The sequence below is a fragment of the Hippopotamus amphibius genome, chromosome X (assembly GCF_030028045.1).
Source record: "Hippopotamus amphibius kiboko isolate mHipAmp2 chromosome X, mHipAmp2.hap2, whole genome shotgun sequence".
Classification (NCBI taxonomy): domain Eukaryota; kingdom Metazoa; phylum Chordata; class Mammalia; order Artiodactyla; family Hippopotamidae; genus Hippopotamus; species Hippopotamus amphibius.
The window spans coordinates 23,271,808-23,299,065 of record NC_080203.1 but is presented as its reverse complement, the minus strand read 5'-3'; the positions used below and the strand labels follow the sequence as shown (position 1 = coordinate 23,299,065).

Sequence of the window (27,258 nt, the reverse complement as noted above, 5' to 3'; positions counted from 1 at the left end):
AAAACCCAGCTTAACTTAGGGAACGTGAAATTCTAGTGGTTCCAGCCTGTACAGTGGGCGTACTCTTTCTTATCAGTGTTGAGCAGCCACAGTACAGAGCAGGTCACTCTGCTAGTGAGTGGTAGAAGTAGGATTTGAACCCAGAGGACAGAGATACAATTATATAATTCCAGTTTAGGGCTTTTAGAGCAGAAATGGCAGATCAAGAGAGCAAGGGAGTTTGAGACACTGGCAAAAAAAGTGGTTCAAGTGATAGAAAATGGGCTCATTGCTGGATACAAAAAATGTAATAATAGAAATGGGCTGACGGATGAGGGTAAAGCAGGGGTCCAGGTACTGGATCTCTCTGTGAGACAACAGGACAGGTACAAAAGGAGTAACATGAGTGAAAGAGAAGGATACAAGAGGCTGTTATCAAAGAAGGGAAAACTCGTGTTCAATGAATGTGAGGGGGTCACCTGGTAATGAGTAGATGACAGAGAAGAGAATGGGAGGAGGGTGGACTTGCAAGATAACTTGAGCCTCAAAGGAAGAGTTCTACACATGACTGGAGAAGCAGTGGTTTCAAATGGCCAACGCAGGGGACACGGGTTCAAGCCCTGGTCCGGGAAGATCCAACATGCCACAGAGCAACTAAGCCTGTGCATCACAACTACTGAGCCCGCGTGCTGCAACTACTGAAGCCCACGTGCCTAGAGCCCATGCTCCACAACAAAAGAAGCCACCACAATGAGAAGCCCGCCCACCGCAACAAAGAGTAGCTCCTGCTCGCCACAGCTAGAGAAAGCCTGCGAGCAGCAACGAAGACCCAATGCAGCCAATTAATTAATTTAAAAAATGGCATTGGGGAACTAGCAGAATACTGATGCAATCTCGAGGACCTGTGGGGTACAGGAGAGTGAACAGACTCTGTGGGAGAGGACCACATTATCCACGGGAGAGAGCCAAAGCAAAAGAGCTGTTCCACAGAAAGGCTGAGGAAATAGTGGGAGTTTGCCTCCCAAAGAGGCTGTTAGAAAAGTTGCAAGGGAAAAACACTGAGACAGAGCCCAGAGGCACATCCACAAGTTCAAACAGATTCTATAGCAGTTTGTTTTCTACCTCGGTTATATATATATATAACTAAATTTTCCTGTCTGCTATTACTTACTGCGTGAAGTCTTTCCACAAGTTTTTGATCACCGAGGCAATTTTTAGTGTCAAACCAAGAATCAAAGTCCTGTGGAGGGGTGAAAATTCTGCAGTAAGTGCACAGTTGTTTTTTTTTAATAAATGCAGTATTCTATAAATTCTTATACAACTCATATAGCAATAATTCATTTTAAAAGCACTGTCAGCTGTGAAACGAAACTTCTGATGGTTTCATCACTCTGGATTATTATAGGGATCAGGCAGTTGGGCTTCAGGCATAAATTGAAAATAGGGTTTGGGACTTTTTATAAGACTTGGAACAGCATTTTCTACTCAAGCCATGTGATGAAGGTCTCCTCAGCTGGTTCTGGCAATGTATATTCACAGCTGCAGCACTGAGTCCACCTGCCCAAGGCTAATCAGATGGGTCAGGAGACGTGGGGACTGCGCCCTAGGAGAGGGGTGGCACGCTGCTCAAGGTCTCATAATCACAGGCTTACAAAACACGGAGTCTTTTACCTCCAGCAACATCACGTCCTAATGAAGCCAGATCTCTCCTACTCTGCCAGAGCAGGCAATAGGAGGTAACACAGCTATGCCGATGGGCTTGAAAACACTAACTTGGGTTGTATTTGCACAGCAAGGCACTTGTCAAATAAAGAAAACAGCACCGGTGACAACTCACTCCTCCTTTCCACTCCCACACTGCACTGCATCCCATTTTGCAGGCTGAAGACTTAGTGATGAGGCATCGCTTCTAATCTTAATTTTCTATAATTAATATCTATATTATCACATTCTCCCCAAAGCAGCATGCTATACAAGCATACTATATTCAGGATGTATTTGTTAAATTAACCTCACTACTTCAACAAAGCTTCTGGTTATTTTAGTATTAATTGTAGTTAACGATAGAGCCAGAGAAATCAATCTGTTTCCATTCCTAAAGTAACAATACAAAAACTAAAGCAAGTTGATTTATATGTACAAGTATATAATTTCACATAGTGGGTTTTTTAAAAATCTGTGTTAGTGAATGTGGCTTAAAAGCATGAAATTGTCTTTTCTCTCCTGTGCGGGCTTGAATTTGGGTTTGCCGCTACAATATAAAGTTCCTCCCCTATTTGTAAAAAATAAAATAAAATAAAATAAAATAAAATAAAATAAAATAAAATAAAATAAAAGCACTATCAAAAATATGTTAATTGTGAAGGCCAACATTATTTACTTCTGAAAACAGATAAAATACTAGAGCAGTTAACAAAATTTGAACCCCATTATACAGGCACTCCATCAGCAGTTTTTCCTTAAAAGGCTTTTATTAGGCTTCCCCATACCACAGTAGCATTACATCCCCTTAAAAGGAGTAGGAATAAGAATACAAAATCGAAGACATGCTAATCAAGTGTTAATCAAACAGTAAAAATGAACAAAAGCAAGATAAGGTATACAAACCAACAGACAGCTGAACTTGGTACTTTTTATTACCAATTAATATCAGAAATGAGGAAAATCAAGCTCCAAAGTCCTTAAATCACTCAATTCTGTTTGCTGTACTAGCATAACCTTGTGTTAATGATAAAAACAGTGTAAATCATACATTTACAGAATATGTTGCTTTTCAAATCACATATTATAAGCTCTTTAGTACTTACCAAAAGTTAATACCTGCAATAATTAAGGATTATTTCAATGACTCCACCTGCCAAACTTGTATGCAAAAAGCCCTTCCAACTTAATTAAAAGAAATTTTAGAAAACACTATTCTGAACTCAGCCTACCTCATGTCATAAGTTGTGGTAGCAATGTTACACAGGCAAAGTTTAACAGGCAGGATAATCTCAAAGAAAAGAAACATTATTTCTCTAAATATCCCCATTTGAAAAAAATTCTACTTAAGAGCTCTTTTCTGAGAAAATCAAAACACAGATAAAGAATTACAAAGGAAAAAGAACTATCAATTTCAATCTACAGTCTACGCTTTGAAAACATGTCTATGAACATAAGAAAATTATACTTAAAATGTATGAGAAACTTACGTCTGCAGAATTAAAGACATCAGGCAATAAAAAGTTGAGTAGTGCCCAGAGTTCATGCAAGTTATTCTGCAAAGGTGTTCCAGTTAGGAGCAAGCGGTTAGTTGACTTGAACTCACGAACAATCTCTGAAAGCTAGAAAAATAATAGTTACGTCAACATTGTTTTACTTATTAGAATGTTCAACATTCAGTTCTTCATCCAACCCATTTTTTGCATAAAATAAAACTTGAAAATTCATTTTCTATGAAAAATATCCTGGTTCAGGTGACACTGCCACAGTGAAGCACAACTGAACAAAATATTCTAGGCATTTCTACACTTACAAGAATGCGGATCAGAGTCGCACCTAAGACCCTTCCCCCACCTTAAAAAATTTATTTTTTTCCATTTTGGGTCCACAGAAAACAGTCAGAACTCTATGGAAGCCAGGCTAGTCACTTTACACAACAGTACCGCCTTGTCCCTGCCAAATATGTTCATCTACCATGCCTAGCCAACTTCTAACTTGGCCTGGTCACAATTTTTAACCACCACACTTGAGATCATTTTCCCCAAATATCTTATATTAACTTTCTTAATATAAAACCAGAAAAATTAAAGCACAAAAGTATAAAAGAACAGTAATCTTATCAATAAAAATGCACATTTTTATAGTGCTCTTAAATTAACAATTATTCTCTAACATGCGTCCTCTTATCGGGTATTAACTCCAATTTGAAAAGCACCACCTGGTGATTTTGCTTCAGTTGTGTCCCTGGTTCTCCCAAAGCAGCCCAGTGATCCAAAGAGAGGTTCATCATAATAATTGACGCTTTTCCTACTGTTGATGGAGTTGAATGGCAAGAAATATTGGTATTTTTCAATGTTAACACCACACTCTAATTCACACAAGTCAGATAATTCTAGGAAATTATTTTTCTAATCCATATGAATACACGTAAGGTAGCTCCTCAATAAAATAGAAACCAATGCAAATGACATTTATACACCAAATATTGCCAAAATATTAAAATACTGTAGCATAACAGAGTTATTTAGGCTGCAATAGATATAGCAAATGAACACCTAATTTTCTTTATATTAAAAACTGGGCTAAATTTTCATTTGCCTTATATTCAATCATTTAAACTTTGAAATCATTTTAAAAACTGATCTTCATTCACATTTTGTAAATAAAATCACAATCTTCTATCACTTTTTTATTATGAATACAGAGAAGTAAACAGACATGGTAGTTAAAAGGAAACTTTAATAAAGATATTGAGAACTAGCTTACCTTAGATTTTTCATTCTTTATTCTGTGAGCCTCATCAATGACTAGATATCGCCAGTGAAACTTTTTGAATACAGATTTTTCTTTAATTACCATCTCATAAGAAGTAACACAAACATCCCACTCTCCTGGCATCATTTCATCACGAATAAAAGCAGCCTGATGCAAAATAAAGTTCCTTATATTAGAATATGCTGACAACATGTCACAGAATTAAAGCATCAAGAGACTATTAAGAATTCTAAGAGACGCTTGGAATCATTTGGTCTCATCCATTTTAGAGACAGGAAATGTGAGGCCCAAAGATACTTCTGTGGTCAAGTATCTGGATGACATGCTGATATTTTTCATCAACGAAAGAGAAGCAAAGGCTTCTGTTAAATGAGTGCAGCATATTCAATGAACTGGAGAAATTCATATCACCAGAAGATGACAATTACTAGGCTCTCTCTTCAAACCACAATGGATCAAAAGGACATGGGCAAAGGAACTACTTTCTGAAAACCATACTCTTACCAAGATCCAAGCATTACCAACATGATATCATTTCGATAAATGGAAAAAGCTCAATATACATGAGTGACCCCAACCTTTTGAGATCTATTGTATGTTTCCTTCACTTTCTGGCAGGGATGAGTCATAAACTTTGTTAAGGGGTCATGAAAGCCCATTAATGTTTCTGTGAAATTTCTGACGTTATGAGGCTACAAATGTGATTCTATAAAGGGGATTTGCTCTTTCTAATACAGGAGTCTAATTAAAACAGACTATTTAAAACTACATTTAAATCTTCATAGGCAGTGGCCAATGTGGTAACCAAGTTGATTGAAAGCATTTTTAACTTGTATGAACTGAATTCCAGATTATTTTTACTATGGGTCAAAATAAAACCACAAAGGTTAACAGGGAGTGGCAAAATCTACATTGAGAAGGGACTGGTTAGTACTGGAAATCTGAAATTACAGTGCATAAACAAAATTGACTGTTCACTGCAAAGTCATTATTTCCTAAATTCAGTTATGCACCAAAGACACCGGGGACTCTTTCAACAAATATTCAATGAGTGCCTACTATGTATAAAAGGATTGCCTGGACTGAAGTAGAAGTCAGAAAAAAGGGCCTTTGTAGATCTCAGCTGCACCCTGCGAAGTGGTCATATTCAAAAAGTTAATTAAGACATTAGGAAGTTAGAGGCAAAATAAAAAGAACAAAGGTGCCAGACCCCATTTAGTCCGGCAAATACCTTACCCTTATTTGGTTTTGTGAAATACTCAGTTTAACATCTCCTCGTATAGTTTCATAAAACACACACATATTTTAAATTAGCTCTGCTCTGAAAGTTGTGAAACTACTTGACAGTTTCAGAGTTAACTATCTTGACAGAACATTAAAGATCACATAAGCCAAAAGCTCTCATCTTATAGGTGACAAAAATTAAGGCCCTTTGAGATTCATTCAACATCACAGTCAGTAGCAAAGCCAGAACTAAAACCAGATCTCCTGTTTCCATATCCATGACCTTTCATACCTTTGGAGTGGAAAAGGAAGGGGTCAAAAACTATGTTTGGGAATCATACTTCTAAATACTTCAGGACTACATTAGCTTCAAATAGGATCAGGATTTTCTCTAATAATTTCCTACCTCAATTAAATATTTTATTTTAATTGAGTATTAAATAATATTAAAATAATATTTTAATTTGAGCCTACATCAAATATTTTATTACCAAAATATTGACCTCATAAAGTGTTTACAGAAGGCCAGGAAAATAAAAAGATCCAATATATCTATCCCATGCGGTACAAAAATATCTGTCTATAAATAATGATCTGGATTTTCTCTACATATAACAACATCAATCTTTACATGTTGCATATGGCACAATAATTATTTATGTAATTAACAATTACTGGTTCTCAAACTCTTTGACCATGGCCCACGGTAAAATTGTATTTTAGGATGCAATCCAGTACACACATACATGTTTGAGAGCATGTATATAGAAAGAAGCAATACATATCCTCACTGCTATTTTCTATTCTATTCTATCTCACTGTTTTAAAAACTTGTTGTCACCACCCATTAAACTGAATCCCAACCCATTAATGAGTAGCAATTTGCAAAACACTGACTTTGAAGTTTAGTTTGCATGGTTAAGAAGTTTTTGAAGTCTCTAAAAGAATTTCAACGTCCCATGGGGTAGAGATAGGGCAGTCACCAATTAAATACCCACTCTTGCTTGAAAACTCCCAAAGACGCTTCGTGAAACTCTGGATTCCATATAATATAGCCTAAAACAACTGACATAATTTTTACTGAGATATGATGAAAAACACAAGCCTAGATATTTCTCAATATCTATGACCTTCAAGAATAATTTCAGCAAAACAAATCAATACTTAAGAAATACAAAATTTTATAAGGAATAGTATTACATTATATGCTAGCAATCAGAAAGAGTTCTAAGTGACTAATTTGCTACTGAGAAATATTAGGCATACGGAAGAATCAAGCCTGTAATTCTAAATTTATGAACTCAGTATTTCAATAAATTATTTATAAGTTAAATTTAAATAAATTTAAGTAATTTTTCTTCAAGCAAAATAAGAATAAAATTACATAATTCATTATGCTACCATTCTTTTGAGGATATCTTTTCATAACCTATCTAAATATGTAAAATAGGATAAATCTTTACTCTAAACTATGTTCTCTGGAGGCAAAATAAAGACCAAGTTTAATAATATGCTTTCTAAGCTGATTATTCATTTTGGTATTTTTGCATAATTCATTATTTTTAGATTAATTCAACAGTCCTAAAATAATTGTAGCCTACTAGATTGACAAATAGCTAATTTAAACAAGAGCCCAGAATTTCTAATATTATCTAAGAACATATGCAGACATGTATTTTTCTATTTAACCATCAAAACTGAAAGCTCTGTCTATGCATAAACACAAAACATAAGGCTCTCTGTACAAAGAGAAAAGGTTCCATTCATGTGTGTGTGCAAGTGCATGTGTGCATGTAAACAAGTCAAAGTCAAAAGTCAAAAATTTTAACAAAAAAATTGAAATGCAAATTTATACACTTTTGGCATCAAAATAGCACAAATGATAGAATCTCTGATAAGATATACTGTCCATAAAATAAGATTTTTTAAAATAAAAAGTCGCTTAAAAGTGCAATTCAAAAATGCTTAGGTTAATGAGCTAGTTAAAAGTAAATGCAAATAAGCATAATAATGGATTTTCTGTTATGATGAGGTAACACATCTACCTCACAGGAGTGTTGTGAGAATTAGCTTAATTAATATATAAAAAGATCTTACAAAAGAGCCTAACATAGAGTAAGCACAACTTGTGTTATTTAGTAGTAGCAGTCAACTCAAATGTCCTTTATAGCAATAAAACGTAACCCCAGAAATGATGTTATTCTTGACTGCCTTTTTAAACCTGTTTCTCACTTACTCTTGCATCCTTGTCTCCAACGAAACAAATAACACGCAGAGATGGGACCCATCGCTTAAATTCATTCATCCAGTTGTGTAAGGTCGACTTTGGAACTAAAACCATGTGAGGTCCAGGAATGTTTCGGTAATGTTTCAGGTAACCAAGCAAAGCAATCGTTTGTAAAGTCTTACCAAGACCCTGCAATACCATCATAAGGAGAAAAAAATCCATAAACATTTTTCATTTAATGAAACATCTGTTAGTAGCAACATTACATAAGATATTTGCCAACTATCTCACATAGGGAAAAGTTAAAAGACCTTTTTTTAAGTGAGTAACCATCCCAATTCAATACTTAACCTGAGCCACAAAAAGAAGCCAAGAACTTGCAGTTACAAAGTTGCTCAACAAAGCAATTTTCTATTTAGGAGACTTTTACTCCTAAAGGAGCAAGCAGCCTATATCATTTTTTCTACTAGTTTGCAAAATTAGGAATTTTGTGTATTTCACAAAGATACATTTCCTTTATCAGCCTGCTTAGATGCCAGTCTTTCTTTCCCGTTGTCCCCAACATTACAGCCCATGCATGAAATAGTCAGACTATGCATCTCAAGAGGCATGTAGCTCTACACTTGTATCTCACACCCTTGAAGACCCAAGGAATCATAAAAGAAGAGACCATAAAAGAACTTTGCAGCCAGAAAGGACCCTAGAGATTACCTAGTCCAGTGGACTTTTTAAAAAACAATATACTGAACACCCATAAACCCACTACCTAACCTACGGGAAAGGGAACTATGTCCTATGCTGCATGACCTTTTACAGCATTTTCTGGCTTTATCTCTATACAAGGTATATATTCCTTTTATAAACCTACGCTTAGAGCTATTTTTCTAGGATTTATCCTATCTGGTATTTCACTTATGAGATGGGTTATATGGACACTATGCATTAAAATCTTAAAATGTTTATACTTCTTAACCAAGTAATTCCACTTCTAGAAATCCTATGGAAGTAATTTGAGAGGTGCGGAAAAACTAAATTACAAGGGGTCTCATAACAGTATTATTATATATCACACATATACATATATATTAACCAATATATACTATATGCACGTACATAATATATACTGTATGTATATATTATACATCATCCAATCCATACGACCAGCAATAAGGGAGGGAATGAATAAAATTATGGTACCTCCCTAGGATTATTATGCAGTAATTAACAAGTATTTCTACCAAAATGTTTTAATTATGTGGAAAATATGTATGAATGTGAAGAAATCAGAGCACCAGATCATATAGAATATGACCTCAACTATGCAAAATAAATACAACCAGAGCAAAAAGACTAAAAAGAAATACACCAAGATGTTAAGTATGGTTATTTCTAGGTAACAAAATTATAACTTACTTTAAATTTTTTTCTCAATTTTTTTTCAAAATTTCTATATTCATTAAAGTATCTTCCCCTTTTGTAGGAATTAAAAATCGCTGGTGTCAGCATAAATTCAATATGAAGGATCTTTAGGTCCTTCATGTTTAGACAGGCTGCAGCCAAGAGGAGCTTGGGGTAAATAATCCTGGTCTTTCTGTTGTCCAATTAACTACGCTCCTCCCTGTCTGAGCTGACGGTCGTTTCCAATCCAGAATACTAAATATAAGGAGCTACAGACCCTTGATTTAAAGGACCTGCCACACACCTAACAGTTGCTTAGCCAGGAATGAGTACCTATGGGACTGACTACTACACTACAAGCTATAGGGCAAAAGTAGTCAGGTGGCCCATATTGATAAGGAATTGCAAACATGGCTCCAGAATCACATAAATGAGTATCACTGCCCTCTCTTAAATCCCACCTTATTCATTTGGTCTTAAAATGCCAAACCAAGTCTTCATATACTCCTCTGATCTGCTGAATTAGCATCTTAAATGGTCTTACTTCTTCCCTTTGGTCATTTTTTTACACAGTCCGCCCTCAGAATCCACGGGTTTCGCATCTGGGTATTCAACCAACCACAGATCAAAATCTGCGGATGGCGAACCACGGATACGGAGGACCCAACTGTACTGTGCCATTTTATATAAGGACTTGAGCTTTTCCACGGATTTTGGTATCCATGGGAGTCCCGGAACCAATCTCCCTCAGATATGGAGGGTTGACTAGATGTCCATCATTCCTTAGCTCATTTCATGACTCCCAGCTGGCACTCTACTGTCAAGACTCAACATTGCTCTTCACTTTTTGGTTCTTTATTCCACCTATTCACACTTTCATCACACATGGAGGCATTCACATTCACTCATGCATGCATTCATTCATTTAGCATTTGGTTTCTATCTCCACCTCATTCCCAAAAGGATTTCAGGTAGCCTACAATGAAAACATGGAACATAAATAAATGGTCAAAGAGAAATAAAGAGGGGCCAAGGAAAGTAAGACTAAAAGATAAAGAATAGGAAAAGGCAAAAAGGACACAATGGGCAGACCATTAGTTACACAGATGCTCTATTATGGCATTCTCTATGGCTCTGAGCTTCCTGGAAGCCTGAGTGCAAACATCAACAAAAGTACAAGGAGATTTTTTATACCATTTGAGAAAATTTCCACAAGAATTTCATGGCCTGTGAAAGTATATGTTCTAGAGGTTACTTAAAGAAACAATTCTAGACTTTACAAATGCCTTTTATGTTATAACTAAATAAAACAATTAGCCTCCAAACCCCAGGGAGTAAGTTCAGCTCAGATATTCCAAATTTACATAAAATTATTGATAACTGAGAATGTGTTTTTAGCTACCAACTCCTTACCATTTCATCAGCCAAAATACCATTGACTCCATTTTCGTACAAAGAGATCAACCAGTTCAGTCCTCGAATCTGATAATCTCTCAGTGGTCCTCCTTTCACATCTGAAAAAAAATGTCAAGGCTCTGGTACTTTCATTAATACGACCAAGTAAAATTTTCTAAAACTAAACTGAAAAAAAGAACCACACCAACATGATGAAGTACTTACACGAAGGTGACACCTCAAATCTAACACACACATTAGATGTTTTCCGACTCTCCGAGAGTAGCTCTTCATCTTCTTCTTGTTCTGTGCGCCTGTGACGGTAGCTGAAATGAAAAAAGAAATACCTTCATATTCAACCCAAATGCTAAGGTGTCAATTAAGTCAGTATACACTGTTAATATCTTTTATGGAAAAAAAGGGTTATCTAGAGTCTTGCTTAGAAGTTGGTAGAACCAGCCTACATTTTTACTGATTGAGTTCTATTGAGAAAAAAAAATACTGTTGCCTCCAAAACATATTTACACTGACAATAATGGTATTTTTGAATATAAAATTACACTGAATAAGTGAAGAGGGACAGGAAGTATGAAGGGAGGTGGAAGGGGGCAGGAGAAAGGGAGGGAAGGAGAGAGGGAAGAAAGCACAGAGAGAGATGCCAACATACTCTCCAGCAGAAATTAAGCTCTGCTTGTCATCTTTCTTTATTCGAGGGCGTCCCAATTTCATGTTCAGAGGAGATGTTGGAGATTTCTGTGCTGAAGGCTGAATGAAATGTGCAAAAAGTTCTGTCTGCTTCAGTAAAAATTCAAATCTCTTTGCTCGATCTGCTTTCTAATTTACAAGACAAAAGAAAAAGTAATGATTTCCTTTTGTGTTCGCTCAAAATTTAACACACATACTGCACTTAATGTGTACTATGTTTTAAGCACTCTAAACATACTAACCCATTTAATTCTCTTAGTAAACCTATGAGGTAACTACTAGTATTATCCCCATTTTACTGATGATAAAACCAAGGCACAGAGAGAGTAACTTGCCCAAGCTCCCAGCCAGTAAGTAGCAGAATTTGAAAATGGTATTTTCAGATAGTTTGAATAGAAGCCAAGTGATCTGACAGACTTAATAAATGCCTCAACAAGAAGTATCCTGCTTAAAGAACTGGGGTCAAAAGGCAAATCCTGAATGGTCGGGAATGCCAACCAAGAATTTTCAAGCTTCATCTAGAAACAATTTAAATCTTCGAATACAGTGTCATCTTGTCTCAAAATATTTTTAAAGTCATAGTACAATACATCTCTCTTCAAGTACAGTGATCTGGAAAATTGTGTTTTATGCTAAGAGTATATACAGTTTCTCCTGCAAGTGAGGATTTGGAGAAAAAATATACACACACACATATATAGGTGAAATAGTTAATAAATGTTAACAATTAAATATTGATATATAATTTCTCAATAAATTTTAAAAGGTCATATAGCTTACACCAATAAATGCAATAAAACTTTTTTCACTAAAAAAATCTTAAAAGATCAAAAAAATATATACATCATTTTAGATAAAGAAAAAAACGAAGTTGATTTTTTAATTCCCAGTCACTTTCTGACCACAGGGTAGAGAACATTTGATTACCAATGAAGGATGCATAATTAATAACATCAGAATCTTACAAGAATTCATTAACATAAATACAAGAATTAGACGAATACATTCAGACCAGTAGCTGGAAGGAGGCCAAAACCTTTCCATTTTATGTTATCCTCACTGGAATGTTGTTTTTAGAGTTGTTAAAACATTAACTGTCTAAGTTAGATGTGGTCTTAAACATTAAGGCATGGAGTTTTGCAAAATCACTATGAACAACCAAAAAATGTACTTCATCTCTACTTATTTTTATATTACTTCAAAAACAACCCCCCGACAAAAAAAAAAGTTCAGTTCCAACTACCTGTTAATTTCTCTTTTCACTTAACCAAGTTCATTGGTTTTGAAAGATCCCAGGGCATAAAGGTCTAGTTAAAATTAAAGCTAAAATATGGGTTTTAGTGACTAAAAATGAAATAATTAAACGTATAGCAAAGCTGTAGGTGGGTGTAACTAAGGTTATACTGCTTAAGTATGTAATATTTTCACTCATTGAGCAAATAGCCTACCCTCAAGAAAATGTATTACCATATTACATGTTTCATAATGTGTAGCATTCATTCACATATCCAAAGCAAGGTGAGAGGGAGAAAAAAATACCAGGCTGGTTTTGTGACCTGCTTTCTCTCAGCCATATTGATATTGCCACTTATATTTTCATTTCGTGGATAAAATATTTCTAGCATAAAACACCCTATTATGGGGTAAAGAGTGCTAAACAAAAGTGAAGAGATGTGGCTTCTGGTCCCAGCTATTCCATGTTGTTTCTCTGATACTCTATTTCTTCATCTGAAAACGAGGAGATTCATGTACCCAACAAAAATCTATTATATCCAATAAAGAGCTTAAAAAAAAAATTCGTATGAAAGTTAAAAAAAACTATTATGGTGGATTATATATTAAATTACTTCTCAATTCTAAAACCTATGATTCTGTATTCATTATATATACACATATATTTTTTAATCTTTCATATCTCCTTTATAAAACTCAACTACTGCTACTATACTATATACTATACCACTGCTAACTACTATATGCACTATCCTACCCAAGAACATATTTACCATTTTCTCTTCATATTCTGGATCCATTTCCTTTTCAGATTTAGAAGCTTTAGCAGCAAGTTTGAGTTGAAATGGAGAAATGTTTTTCTAGAATTTCAAAGAAAATAAATCATCAAATTGCAAAGCAAGGTCAATATTCTCATTTGAAAAAAGTAAAAAGTAATTAAATACTAAATAAATAAATCAACACAGGCCATGCATGGACCAATGATGAGAGCATGTCATGAACAGGGCTTATGATTAATCCAGTTCTGTGCACCTGGGTCCAATTTAAAAAGATTTCAAAGAACTGTGAAAGCCAGAGAAATAACATTAATTAAAATGAAAACCAAAAGGTGGAAAAATGAGCCTTTTCACCTATTGTCTAATTTAAAGTGTAAGAAAGTGTATAACCACCGAATAGGAGATTTTAAACCTAGAATATTATCAACCACAAACCAAAGAATTCAAGGAAAGTATATATTAATTCTCAGAACACTTCTTTATGTAATGGAAAGAAGCCAAACTTTCAGAAGAAAAGACTGTGGCTTCTGTTCCTGAAAAGACACAATTTTTTAATATTGTTTTCATATTCTAATTAGAACATTTAAACTTTATGTACTGCAATGTGATCATTTATATTTAAAATAATGAAATAGCACAAACTTTTGGTTTATGTTAATTTTCTCCAACTGGAAAGAAAACCTTTTTAAACTATTTATATACATGAATATTTTGTAGAAGCAGTTTCTCAGGGCTATTAATTATTAACCTTTGATATTTTCAAAAATTGAATTTAGTGAAAAGTAATATAAATCAGCTACTTTAAAATACTAAAATTATCTAGGGGGTTATCTCATGCATCCTATCCTTTATAAAGACAAGCTGGTACTTGTAAATATAAATAGATATGTAGAATACACCTCCTTCTCTGTAAGAAATCAAGAAGTATAATAAAACCACAAATCTACCCGTTAGTATCAAAGTGGAGGGTATTCTGGTTTTAACACAGACTGCAAAGTCAAAACACAAATCTGTTTGTGAAAACTAAAGAAATTATGTCCATCTGAGCATGGCTTTTGACAGCCTGTTCCTGAAAAACTTAGGTCATATATCAACAGAAGAATGTAATCTTAAACAGAAGAAAAACATGGCTCCAGTAGTTAATAAATGTCTTCCAACATTTACTAAAATTTCTATTTTGAGGAAATCCAAACTAAGATTATGGAATTTGACCCTGGTCAGAGTTCTCCTTTGGAGCACTGATCAGATATTGTTCAGTTATTCTTAGCCCAAATAACAGCCGTTTTGATTTACAGCATCTCATATGTATATATGTGGGATGTTTTGAATGTAATTCAGGATGGATGAGAATAGAAACTACTAAAAATGCCCTCAATACCACACTTTCAACCTGTCACATGTACTAGAAACCCTATTTTCAAAGCAATAAGTAAGAAAATTTGGATAACAAAATTCACACCTTTACCATTCTCTGAAAAGCTAAATGAAATCTAGTTTTCCAGTTTCAAAATTACTTCCCCTCATATACACAAGTATATATCTAATAATGCGGGATGCAAATTTCACCCACAGAAAATTAAAGCTTTAATATTAGAAAAACATTTTACTCATTACTTTTTGCTTACCTTGCAGCTGAATACCATAAAATTTTAATTATATGCTAATTAAAATTCCTAATCGTGAGCATTGCCATTAAAAGCTGTATGTAATTACTTAATTGGCACTATCTTCCACAACAAATTTTAAAATACCTACCTTCTAAACCTTTCTATTTGTGTATGTATGTTTTCACAAATACACCTCTCATACAAGAAAAGATAAAAGGTGACTAAGATATTCTAATGAATTCCTTATGGATTTTATCATCTGATAGTGTAGATGCCAGGAGAATGCAGCACAAGGTCACCAAGATGCCCTGTCTTAAAGACCATGACCTTTTTCTTGACATTTTCAGTACCAAAAATACCAACTCCAATTTTCACAGCGTTAGGTTATCCAACTATCACTTAAACCAAGGAAGTTCAAGAGCTAGAAGTTAAGCAAAAATACCCTTTTGTAGCTACATGTCACAAGACAATCCACTCTCATCTACTTTATGCATCACGAAAATGCTGTCATTCAGAGCCTATTTTCTTTCATTCGATATACAATTCCAGCAAGTTTGATAATTTGGCTTCCCATTCTACAGAAAATAAAAGCAGCAACATATGACTTGGGAATGACCACCAGAAGAAAGCACACTGGCAACAGCAAGAAGGAAGGGCAGAAGCCCAGGACTAAAACTTAAGTCTCGCTGCAGAAACAGCCCTTCTGCTTGGTGTTCAGGTTATCTCCCTCTCCCTGCTGGATGGCTTGTGTTTTTGTATTTTACAGTTGTTTTAAATGAAAGGCTTTGTTACACCTGTCCTTTATCATAAACTCATTCTTTCTGATGAAGGTAGATGAAGTGTTTAAATAGTGATAGTTAACAGCCTGACAATTGAGGAGGAGACTGAAAAATTATGAAAAAAATCAACACAACACTGAAGTGTCTGGGAGGTGGTTATTTAATTGAGGGAAAACAACCTCCTAGGTCTCAAATGCCTTTGTATCACTAACAGAGTGCAATAACTGACCCACATGAGAAAAAGGTATTTAATCTGCACTTTTAGGACACCATTTAAGGCGTCAAGGCAGTGTGTAAATATTTAGATTGGGGGGAGGTACCAAATTACTTTAGTTGAAGGAATGGTACAAGTGAAAGCACTTAAGTAAATGTTTTAGTACCATTCAGATTTTTAAGGAAAAACTACAAATGAAAAAGATGTAGTGCCTGATGTAGTAAACTTCAGATATCCAGAAAGTTCCTTCCAGGCAACACCTCATTTCCCTATGCTGACGGTACAAATGAGGTATTATTAGGGCAATTTCTGATGAGGCCATGGAGTTACATGAATACACATGCATCAACTCAGTGATTATACAGGTTTTTTTAATTGATTCCCAATCTCTTCACAATTCAAAAAATTTATACACCCTGGAAATTCGACACCCTTTACTGCCATACAAAAGACGGCAGAATAAAAGGCACCTAGACGCACTCCTGAATTTCTGAACATTGATTTATATTGATGCTTGGTATCTGGCCCAGCTTTAATCATCGATATTGTCTTACCGATCCAAGTACCACATAGATCTTAAAATGCGTATGTTTTCTATGGTTTTCACTTAGCATTACAATTGTCTTTCTGTTTAGTCAACCTTGTAACAGTAAAATGTTACTTAAGCAACTGCTGAATTTAAAATTAGTCGAATTCAAGACGAAAGGTGTTAATTTCCCTCAAAAGCTTTTCATTTGGTCGTATAGTACCGTATAATGATTCAGACAAAGCCACTGGAGATCTCGAAAGCATAATTTTAATTACCTACCGTTTTTTTAATTGCAATATGTCTACTTGTAAACGTAAAAAAATCCACCCATAAATGATCCGTTCCACAATTTTATTATATACCAAAAATCCTTATGCCCCATCTTATTTTTTTATCTCAATTTTTCAACGAGTTTCATAGTTTTATTTGCATGTCTCGGTCCATCTGAAATATGCCTTATGGAGATAACACATATTTTTCTGGCTCTGGCTTTAATAGGTGTCAGAGTGGTTCCCTTATGTACATTAGCAGCAGTTCATCCTGGCGACGCTGAGTTTTAAAAAAATTAAAAAAAACAAAACAAAACAAAAAAAAACAAACCTGCGTGTGTCCAGGAGCCAGCAGCGCCCACTAGGAAAGGGAGGCGGAAGCCTGGAAGGCTTGGGGCCGGATTGGGGGACCATTTGGGTGGCCCTGGAGTGAAACACTATACCGTCGGGGGCGGGGCAGGAGAAGGTGAGGGTGCACACGTTGGAAATTTTCCTAAGCCAGCGTCCACGGTGCCTCTGTTGGGGGTTTGCATTGGGAGGGGGCGGAGGTACAACGCTGAGAGCTCATTTTCTCAGGGATGACACCCCCCCCGCCCCGCCTCACTCAGCAGGCGGGGACCAAACGAACAAGGGATGATTTTTCTTTTTTTTTCTCCCTGCCACCCAAGGGGCCGACATTGCCAATCGCCAATCAAAGAAATAAAAGTCTCTCGTATCTTCCTCCGCCTCCCAACCACCGGCACCTGGAAATTCAAATTTTAAAAAATAAGCCCCCAGCAAAACCCCTTTTGCGCGAGTGTGGGACTGAAGGGCCCAGATTTCCCAGGCAGAGGCCGACGGGAAGGGGGGGGGGGAGAGGGAGCGAGCGAGAGGAGAGGGAGAGGCGGAGGCTTTTTCCTGCACGGCCCCATCCCCCACCCCGTTACCCCAGTTCCGGGAACGCGAAGGGGGTCGGGGGCTGCGGAGGGGCTCCCCAGCCCCCCAAGCCCGGGGATAACGGGCACCCGCCGCCCCGCGCCGCGCCCGCGCCCGAGCCCCGCCCCCGCCCCCGCCCCCCAAGCGGCGAGAAAGGAAGGGGGAGGGGAGTGAATGCTAGACTGTTCCGCCGCCCCCACCCCGCGCGCCCGCCGCCCCCAGCCCAGCCGAGCTCCGCGGGTACCTGTCGGCGCCCAAAGGTCAGGGTTTGCGCCCCTCGGAGGGGCCCGGCGCAGGATTTGTCCACACCACACACCCCCTTCCTATTTACCTCCTTCTTCTTCTCGCCCTTCTCTGTGGCCACGGTGGCTTCGGTGGCCGCGGTGGCCGCGGCGGCCGCTCCCTCCTCCTTAGAGGTGGACGGCCCCGGCTGCTCGTCCTCTATGACCACGATCTTGGCGGTCGCATCAGAGGCTGCCACGGTGGCTGCCACTGCGGCGGTGTCCGGCTCCATGGCGTTGGAGCGGGAAAGAGGAGGGGGACCAGCAAGGGGACGAGGGCTCCTGGGCGGCGGCAGTGGCTGCACTGGAAAGAGCTAGATGGAGCAGGGGTGGGGAATCACTCCCTTCCAACCCCTTCGCTCGGGCCCCCCTTCTTTAAATAACCCTCAACCCTGCCCCACTTCCGTCCACCCACCCTACGTCATGGCCTCCCCCCTTCACCCTCCCCCCTTCCTCCACCCCCCCCAACGATCGCGAGACTCCCCCTCCCCACCCGGAGCCCGGGCCAGCCCCGCACGACCAACTGTTGCCTGAGCTTGGGGCGCGGGCAGGGGTGGAGGCGGGAACCCACAGCCCGCGGCCCCCTAAAAATCTCCTTCCCCACACGCCCCCAACAGTCAGCCTGAGCTCCCCTCGCAGATGTGTGCAGAAGGAATCCTCTTCCCCTTAAATCTGCTCTTTGTACCTCGGGGCGCTCTCCCCTTCGTGCACAAAGAACTTTTCCTCTGCTTGTAACTGTACTGTAAAAGATCTGTCTTACCATTTGCAAAGCCCAGAACCCCTCTGGAGACTGCCTTTTCCCAGTTCCCCAAAGGAGGACTGGTGGTGCTCTTTCCACCTTCGTAAATTCTGCAGAAGGAGAAGCACTCCTTGAATCTCTTGATTGCAGCTGCAAACATCCACTTACAAGGCAAAGCGTGACTCGGTTTTACGTACATTCGCTGTGTTTTCAACTCTGATACTTCTCCGATAGCCAAGGTGCAGGAGCCCTTCTTTTGCCTTCACCACCGAATTTTCAGAATCCTGGGGGGCAAGGTCAAGGTCCCTACAGAACCTCGGGCAACTCATGGTGGGTGCCTAACATTAACAATTGGACTGAGTTGTGATTTTTGTGTGTGTTCTATTCGTATCCCCATTGTTATTTGGCAGTAATTCAACACCAGTAATATTCATGATCACGGATATAAAAGCATTTTGTAAAGGGCATGCAAATGTCAGTTATTAAACATTATTGTTTCTATTTCTCCCCACCATTGATTTTGATCAATAACGGGAAGATTTGCATCTTAGTCTTAAAATTTCAATCATTAGGGACAAAAGAGAGCAAAACATGTAGAACACAGCATAGCAAACAACAATCACAAAACCTACAATTTCCAAAATGAAGCAAGTATTTTCCAAAGTGGAAAGAAATTATGATTAATTTCCCTTAACACACCTTCCTAAATTCCTAATCTGAAATCAAGTGTGATTTCTGCAAAGAGCAGGAAGGCACACAATTGTCCCCCAAGTATATCCCTTTTTCCTGGGGATAATACCCTAAATTCCCGTCTATTTTAAAGTCGTGACTCCTTAATGTGCAAAAACCTTGTGACATTTTAGCTGTTATTGATCATTTACACCTTAGTGTGAATGAGTGTGATGTCCTGTCCAGGAACTGGTTTTGAACAGAGAAAAAGAGGCAAAGAGCAAGACAGGAGATTGAAGGAGTATGCCGCTGAGAGAAAAGGAGAGGCTGGTGGATCTAGCTTTGCTCTGATTTTACTTTCATTACGTTCTTCTCATTTACTTTACTTTATTTTTTTTTTATTTATTGGCTGTGTTGGGTCTTCATTGCTGCTCACGGGCTTTCTCTAGTTGCAGTTAGTAGGGGCTACTCTTCGTTGTGATGCACAGGCTTCTCATTGTGGTGGCTTCTCTTGTTGCAGAGCATGGGCTCTAGGCACGTGGGCTTCAGTAGTTGTGGCACACAGGCTCAATAGTTGTGGCTCGCAGGCTCTACAGCACAGGCTCAGTAGTTGTGGCACATGGGCTTAGTTGCTCCGTAGCTTGTGGAATCTTCCTGGAGCAGGGATCGAACCTGTGTCCCTTGCATTGGCAGGCGGATTCTTAACCACTGCACCACCAGGGAAGCCCTCTTCTCATTTACTTTACATTTTGCCCCAGTGCCCACGTTTCTCACCCTGAACTACACATGTGTACTATCCAACGGGTATATGAAATCTCAGTATTAAAAATAGTTCATATTTCTGAAGCATCAACTTTAGTCCAAAAGTGGGACAGAATTAAGTCACTTAAAAGGACATTCGAAACATGATTTTTTTAAATTAAAATGTGTAGGTGTATTGAGGAACGAACTGCAGGGTTTGAAGTGTCTCTAAATAAAAGCTCCAGTCTTCCAGTTAGATAGCCTGCCTCTTCCCCATTAACTGTTCAGTCTCCTCAGTCATTCAGAGTTGTCTGGTGGGAAATTTCAAGAAGCACTGAAAAAGAAGGATGCTGCAATGCCTGCATCCACCTGACTTGAGAAGGACCCTTCCAGACAAGGGCAATGGAAGAGTTCTTTATCATCAAACTACAGCTATGGTAGGATAGAATTCCCCTTTCATTGCCTGTGGCTTCAAAGGAGAAAGGCACAAGAAATATTCCTTGTGTGTTGATGTGCTCCTGCTTGCAAGAGTACTTTATTCGATTGTATTTCTCATTGCCAATGTATGGTATTTCAGTTATGTCGTGAGCTAAATGCACTTTTATGAGGAAATCTGGGAAACTCACATCCTTTCATAACACCTTTTCTGTAGGAACATGTGTTCCAAGTTCCAAAAACGGAACTTAGAAATTAATTTGGGGGACAAAACATATTTGTGCATTGGCAATTTTCCATGTATGTATAATGTGATCCTTCCTTTTCAAGATGACGTGGCTGAAAGTGCTACCAAGTATAAGTTTGGCTGGAAAGGTCAATGCTTGGTCCATAGACCTTGCCACTGGATTCATGTAAATATTGCCCTTTGGCTTGTGGCAACAACTGCTATTTACAGAGCATGTGCTATCCTTATTTGCAAATCTGCCTAAAATTCATGATCTGTAGACTTTGTTCTACAAGAGTCACTTTGTTTCTGATCCTACTCAACACCTTGCCCTGTCTGCTACTACTTTCCCCTATTATATCTTTTCATTTGAAACAGTCTTGAATTGCTCTGCTCCGTTGGGGTTGAAGAACAAAGCAAATTTTTTATAGAGAACCGTGGGGTCATATGTGGGAACCTCAAAATGAGTTCTAGTCTATAGGACAGGACAGTATGTCCATTTTGGCAGATTGTGGACCTTGTAGAAGTTTTCCAATAGTCATTTTCACATAGCCAGACTTGTTTAGTAGCTACCAGAATGGGTGTCCAGTAATGGTGTTAAATACTTTTATAAAGTTCATAAAGGTAAGGTCAAGGGCTTGGTGTTCCTTCTCTATCCTGTATCGGAAATTTATCTCTGAAACCACAGTATGACAAAAAACCACATTGTGATCCCACTGATCAGTGTACTTCAGAAGCTGGTACAAAGGATTCCAGTGACAGTATCTTGCTTACTACTCTAGTGAGCATTCTGTTCGTATCAGTGAGCTTCTTCACCATTCTTGTCAAAGACATTTATGATGGTGGCGTTTTGGAAAATGTGCTATGTTTCCTCAGTGCTCTGTATGTTAAGGAAAAGGTGATGGTAGTAGCTAGTATACATCTACCATTTCTTGAGCACACACTATTAGGTACTGTGCTAGGTTCTTTCCATATGACATTGCTAATCCTCCCAGTAATTTTATGAAATAAATATTTTCCCTATTTTACAGATCAGAAAGCTGAGACTTAGAGAGGCTAAACAACTATCTAAGGTCTCACAGCTGGGTGAGTGACAAAAGCCAGGTTCAAATCCCAGACTGTCTGGCTCCAAACCTCATCTTTCCACTTCACCTTTATTAAGTTCTCTGTTCTTCACAAGGCTTCCTCCTTGACAGTAGAAATTATGTTGAGAAAATGACTGAAAAATATTTCTGCTGATCGTCTCCATGGGGTTCACTCTCGGTTTATTAGAAGAAACTGTCACTCTTAAGGCTCTGGTTTTCTATACAGCCAGATAATTTCTTTGACTCCACGTAGAAGTTGTTGTAAAGTGGAAGCTGGAGGATAACTTGGGATTCTTGCATGTACCCAGAGTAAATTCTTGTAACAGGAGTGGACTCAGGACAGTTAGAGGTCGGGGAGGGAGGAAAACCTAACAATTTAGATGTCTAAGAAGAAGTGTTTGGCAGAATATTGTATAGTACATTCATAAATGGAATACTAAGTGGTCATTATAAACAATTATTTAATATATATCTGACGACATGGAAATATGCTTCTAATATATTCCTGAGTGAAAAAAGGCAAGCAAGAAAACAGTGATCCCATTTTTGCAAAACGAAAGAAATTATTTACATAAATAGATTTCCACAAAGCAAAAGTCTGGAAGGTTCCACTTTAAATGTTAACAGTAGTTACAGCAAGGTTGGTGGGATTATGAGTGACTTTTTTCTTATTTTTCTTTTCTAATACTAAATTTCTGCCATGAAGGTATTGATGCTTATATAGTAAATAATTATATATGTATATAACTGAATCACTTTGCTGTACACCTGAAACTAACACAATATTGTAAATCAGTTATACTTCAATAAAAATACAGAAAAAAAATAACATTTTCACAGGTGAATCAAAAAATATTGCTCAAAACTGGACAGGTTGAAATAATCCCTAACAGAAGGAGTAGGAGCTAGTAGGCAGGGTAAGTTGAAAAAAGGAACAGTTTCATACTGAGGAGACAATGCAGTTATTTCATGTGTAATGTAACAGAAGAAATATAAATTACTGTGCTGTTTACAGTAATGTTACCTGGTTAAGGAACTGGGTTTTATTTTGTTTGGACATTATCATTTTAAGTTGCACGTAAAAGAATTTTTTTTACCTCTAAAAGTTAGCCAACAAAACCTACCTCAGGAAAAAGATATAGCCGGATTTTTTAAATACTTCCCACCCTGAAATTCTACACACCCATGCATGCCCTAAAACATGAAACGTGCTACGTAATCTGAATTGGATTTGCTAAAAACTAGTGGTGAATATTATGAGAGGTAGAATAGCACTATTATTACCAGCTCGGGCTCTAGAGTCAGAAAGACTTGGAGTTCAAATTCTACCAAATTATTTAACCTCTCTAAGCCTCAGATTTGCAGCTGTAAAATGGATATGGTAATACTTAAAGTGACTTTACGAGGACTTAAAGTAAAAGTATACGTAAAACACTTAGCATGCTCTTGGCATGTAATATGCATTCAATGGATGGTGGTTAAAAAAAGAAAAGCAAGGTGATTGATGCTTTGAGCTTCAGACTGAGCCAAGGAAAAAGCCAGGATATGAGAAAGCTGGTCCAGAACTAAAGTCCTAAATTAAAGTGGGGATAAGGCAGAACTGTTGTTTGCCAAGTGATTTTCTCTGTTCGTTACCATTTATTAGGGTCAGCAATTTGATGCAATTACACTTCCTCAAAGGTAAGCTATGAAAAAGGCAGTAAATGTGGGAGAAGAGGGTCAGGACACTTCCCTACTTAGAATACAACCTCCGCATCTAATTCATCTTTGAAATATCTGATTCATCTTTGCTTAAAGGCTACATGAAATGAGGTGGAGGGAAGGGGGTCCAGGGGCTGGTTCCCCAGTGGCATTGTGTCTTCCACCCTCCACACATACCTTTCAGGTGGTATGTTGCCCTCTGTGGTTTCTCCCACTTTTCCTCTTTTAATTTTGCCTTAGGTGTCCATTTTGGACAGATTTCATATGCATAATAATATATTTATAGAACACTTTCCAAGGCTCTTTTACAGCTTACCCACTCTGTGTGGAACAATATATCAAGGACTATGACGACTTGCAGAGAAAATGGATTAGGTCCTTGTGCAGAGCCCAGACCAGTGGTCTCAAACTTTAACACACCAGCATCACCTGGAGGGCTTGTTAAACACGGATGCCTGGACCCACTCCCAGACTTTCAGAACTGGAGTTTTGGGGTATGGCTAGGAATTTGCCTCTCTAACAAATTCCCAGGTGATGCTAATGCTGCTGGTCCAGGGACCATACTTTAGAACCAGTGACCTAGAGCTCAGCAAACTTTTTCTGTAAAGGACCAGATAGTGGATATTTCAGGTTTAGTGGGCTGAAAGGTTTTTGTTGTAATCACTAAACTCTGCTGCTAGAGCATGAAAGCAGCCATAGACAATAGGTAAATCGTAAGCATGGCTGGGGTCCAATAAAACTTTGTTTATGGACACTGAAATTTGAATTTCATGTAATGACATATTATTCCTTTTTTGACTTTTTCAACAATTAAAAAATATAAAACCAATTCTTAGGTCAAGGTCATACAAAAATGGGCATCAAACTGTATTTGCTCATGCCTAACCTGAAAGAGAACTCAATATCTAAGGAAGATAAAACAAACACAAGTGGAAAAAAGAGGCATAACAAAGCAATAAACATGTGAGTAGGTGTTTAACCTTGATAGTAATCAGGGAAATGCAAATTAAAACCACAGTGAGATACTGCTACACACCTACTAGAATGGCTAAAATTTTTTAAAGATTAATAATACCAAGAGTTGGTGAGGATGAGAAGCAATGGGAACTCTCGGGCAGCGCGGGTGAGAGTGTAAAGTGTGCAACCACTTTGGAAACCAGGTTGGCATTATTTACCAGCACTGAACACACATGTACCCTTTCGTGGTAGAGAAATGGAGACGTGCCACCCAGGTTCTCCTTCAAGGAAGGACATTCTGTGCAGATATGGGGAATGTCATCAACAGATTGCCTCCAGCTGCCAGCTCCTTGAAGGTCTGCCTTAACAGCAGAGAGTTGCTTTGCCTGGGGTCATGCTCTTTCTAAGATGAATGAGCAAGGCAGGAGTGTCAATGAGCCAGGCCTCACGCAGAGCATACTGATGGGCACTACTTGTTCCAAAGCTCCACACCAGGTTGGCTCAAGCATTGTCAGACTTGTGTCACAATTCACCTTCTCCCTCGGCCCAATCCTCCTTCCTCTGGCTTTCTTTCACGGGTGTTGGTCCTAATAAACATCTTGCACTCAACACCCCATCTCAGCTTTTGCTTCCGGAGAGCCCAACCTATGACACCTTTGACCCAGTAATTCCACTAGGATAATATACCCTAGAGAAAATCATTCTTCCGTACACCAAAATTTATGTACAAGAATATTCATAGCAACTTTTGTTTATAATAGCCATATACTGGAAACCATCCAAATGTCCATCAACAGGGAAATGAATGTGATGTATTCATATGATGGAATAGTATACACCAATGAAAATGGCAGCTATATACATCTACATGCGTGTCACAACACTGAGTGAAATAAGCAAGATATAAAAGAGTGCATACTGTATGATGCTATCCATATAAAGTTCAAAAATAGGTGAAAGTATTTATCACTGCATTCATAACTGACAAAACTATAAAGAAAAGCAAATAAATGATTACCACGGAAGTCAAGATAGTAGTTATGTCTAGGGATGATCTTCAAAAATTTTACCGACTGTTACGACTCAAATCCAATCGGATAGAACCTTTTATACCTCATGAAAGTATGCAGGCTCGGTTTAATTCTGGATGGGGGAAGAAGGGGTGGTCAGAGAGAGAGGCACCTGGTTTGGAGGTGTCTTCCAAAATGCTAACAATGTTTGGTTTCTTGACCCGGATAGAGATTACATGGGCATTCACTGGGTAGTAATTTGTTAAACTGTACATAAGTATTTTATGCACATTAAAAGCAGGAAAAAATAGACATACTATAGGAAAATATAAATGCTTTATAAACACTTACTTTAACAAGTATAACTGTAAAACACTGAGGAGATGGTGGGGGAGTGTAGATAAGAATGATCAGAGCTCATCGTGTGCTAGCTCACCGCGTGCTTATTTGTTTTGTAACAATATGATACAAAACAGACCTTGAGAAATTCCAAGATGTTCTATAAGAGGTACACAGAGAGAACCACTGTTGTTCGGAGGAAGAGCATTCTTTTCCAGCTGAGAGGTAACAGGAGGACAGCTTCAAAGAGGAAGGACTATTTGAGGTGAGCATTGAAGAATAGTGACGATTCCAGCAGGTACAGCTGCAAAGGAGGTTGGGGGAAAAGACAGCTTTAATGAATTGGAAGGGAGAATGAATCACATGTGATCAAGAAATTAGTCAAATTGATGAGAGCAGAATTTCCCAACTTGTTTTGATGCTTAACATCCTTAGATGTTAGAAAATTTAGGAAATTCTAAATCATACATTATTTTCTGCAAGAGATACCTGTATTGAATAAATACTGTGCTAGGTGCTAGGTGCTAGGTATACAGGCATAGCAAGACAGACACGGTCATGGAGTTTACACTGACTATATCAGGACTTAATTTCTTTCTACAGGCACCATTCTTCCTGAGGTCAGAAAATAATCTAGACTCATCCATGTAAACTCAGTGAATTCAATGTTGTTTTTGTGTGTGTGTCATTTCATATTTGAACGCGGTCAGATTTTGGAGTACCCACCCTCCCTCCTTAATGACACTGACATTGATTTTGGACCCCAGAGCTTATGTAAGACTGAAATAGTGGTGAGGAGGAGGTGTCCACTTCTTAGTCTCTTGATATTCTGCACTGGCCTTCCCTGAGATGTACAGTCACCCTGTCATCCATTCATACTGCCGTCTGTGAAGGTGGCCAACTCTGCCTCAGGCCTCTAATGGCCCTGGATCCTACTGCCACCCAACGCTGCTTCCCCTTGTCATAACCACAAGACTCCAGCTTCTAAGTTTTCTTTTCCTACTCGCCTCCTTCTTCTCAGTTCTGAAGCTCTTTTCTTAGGATGGAGGGATGGGGTGAGTGACATAACACATCTTGCCCAGCGAGTATTCTTCCCAAATCTTTCTCTCTTACACCCTGGACCGAGACATAAAACAATAACCTAAAAACCATGAGCACGTTCTGTCCTTCTTTCGTGACATCTGCATTGGAATTGAGACTGGCTTCATGTGTCACTTCCTGTCTCAAAAAGTCACAGGGTTGAGATTAGAAGAGAGCTTGGGTAATCTTTATAGGTCGCCCCATTGGATCCATCACAGTATAGATTAAATGCCGCAAATAGATAAAAACTGCTTTCAAGACCTGGTTGG

At 38.2% G+C, this 27,258-nt stretch overlaps 1 protein-coding gene across 6 annotated transcripts in view; it reads right to left on the bottom strand.

Annotated features, from left to right (window-relative positions):
• The window catches only part of SMARCA1 (SWI/SNF related, matrix associated, actin dependent regulator of chromatin, subfamily a, member 1), a 531,454-nt gene extending 513,090 nt beyond the window's left edge, over positions 1–18,364 (bottom strand). For all 6 annotated transcript variants that reach the window (XR_009050254.1, XM_057717875.1, XM_057717872.1 and 3 more), the window contains exons 1-9: positions 18,058–18,364; positions 13,411–13,497; positions 11,367–11,533; positions 10,925–11,025; positions 10,718–10,818; positions 7,916–8,095; positions 4,447–4,602; positions 3,171–3,302; positions 1,151–1,219 (exon numbers count right to left, since the gene is read on the bottom strand). Coding sequence is in view for 5 of the 6 variants with exons in the window: in XM_057717875.1 (XP_057573858.1) it covers positions 1,151–1,219; positions 3,171–3,302; positions 4,447–4,602; positions 7,916–8,095; positions 10,718–10,818; positions 10,925–11,025; positions 11,367–11,533; positions 13,411–13,497; positions 18,058–18,240 (1,176 nt within the window). In the remaining variant the exon portion in view is untranslated. The remainder of the gene's footprint in view (positions 1–1,150; positions 1,220–3,170; positions 3,303–4,446; positions 4,603–7,915; positions 8,096–10,717; positions 10,819–10,924; positions 11,026–11,366; positions 11,534–13,410; positions 13,498–18,057) is intronic.
• Positions 18,365–27,258: the final 8,894 nt, after the last annotated feature.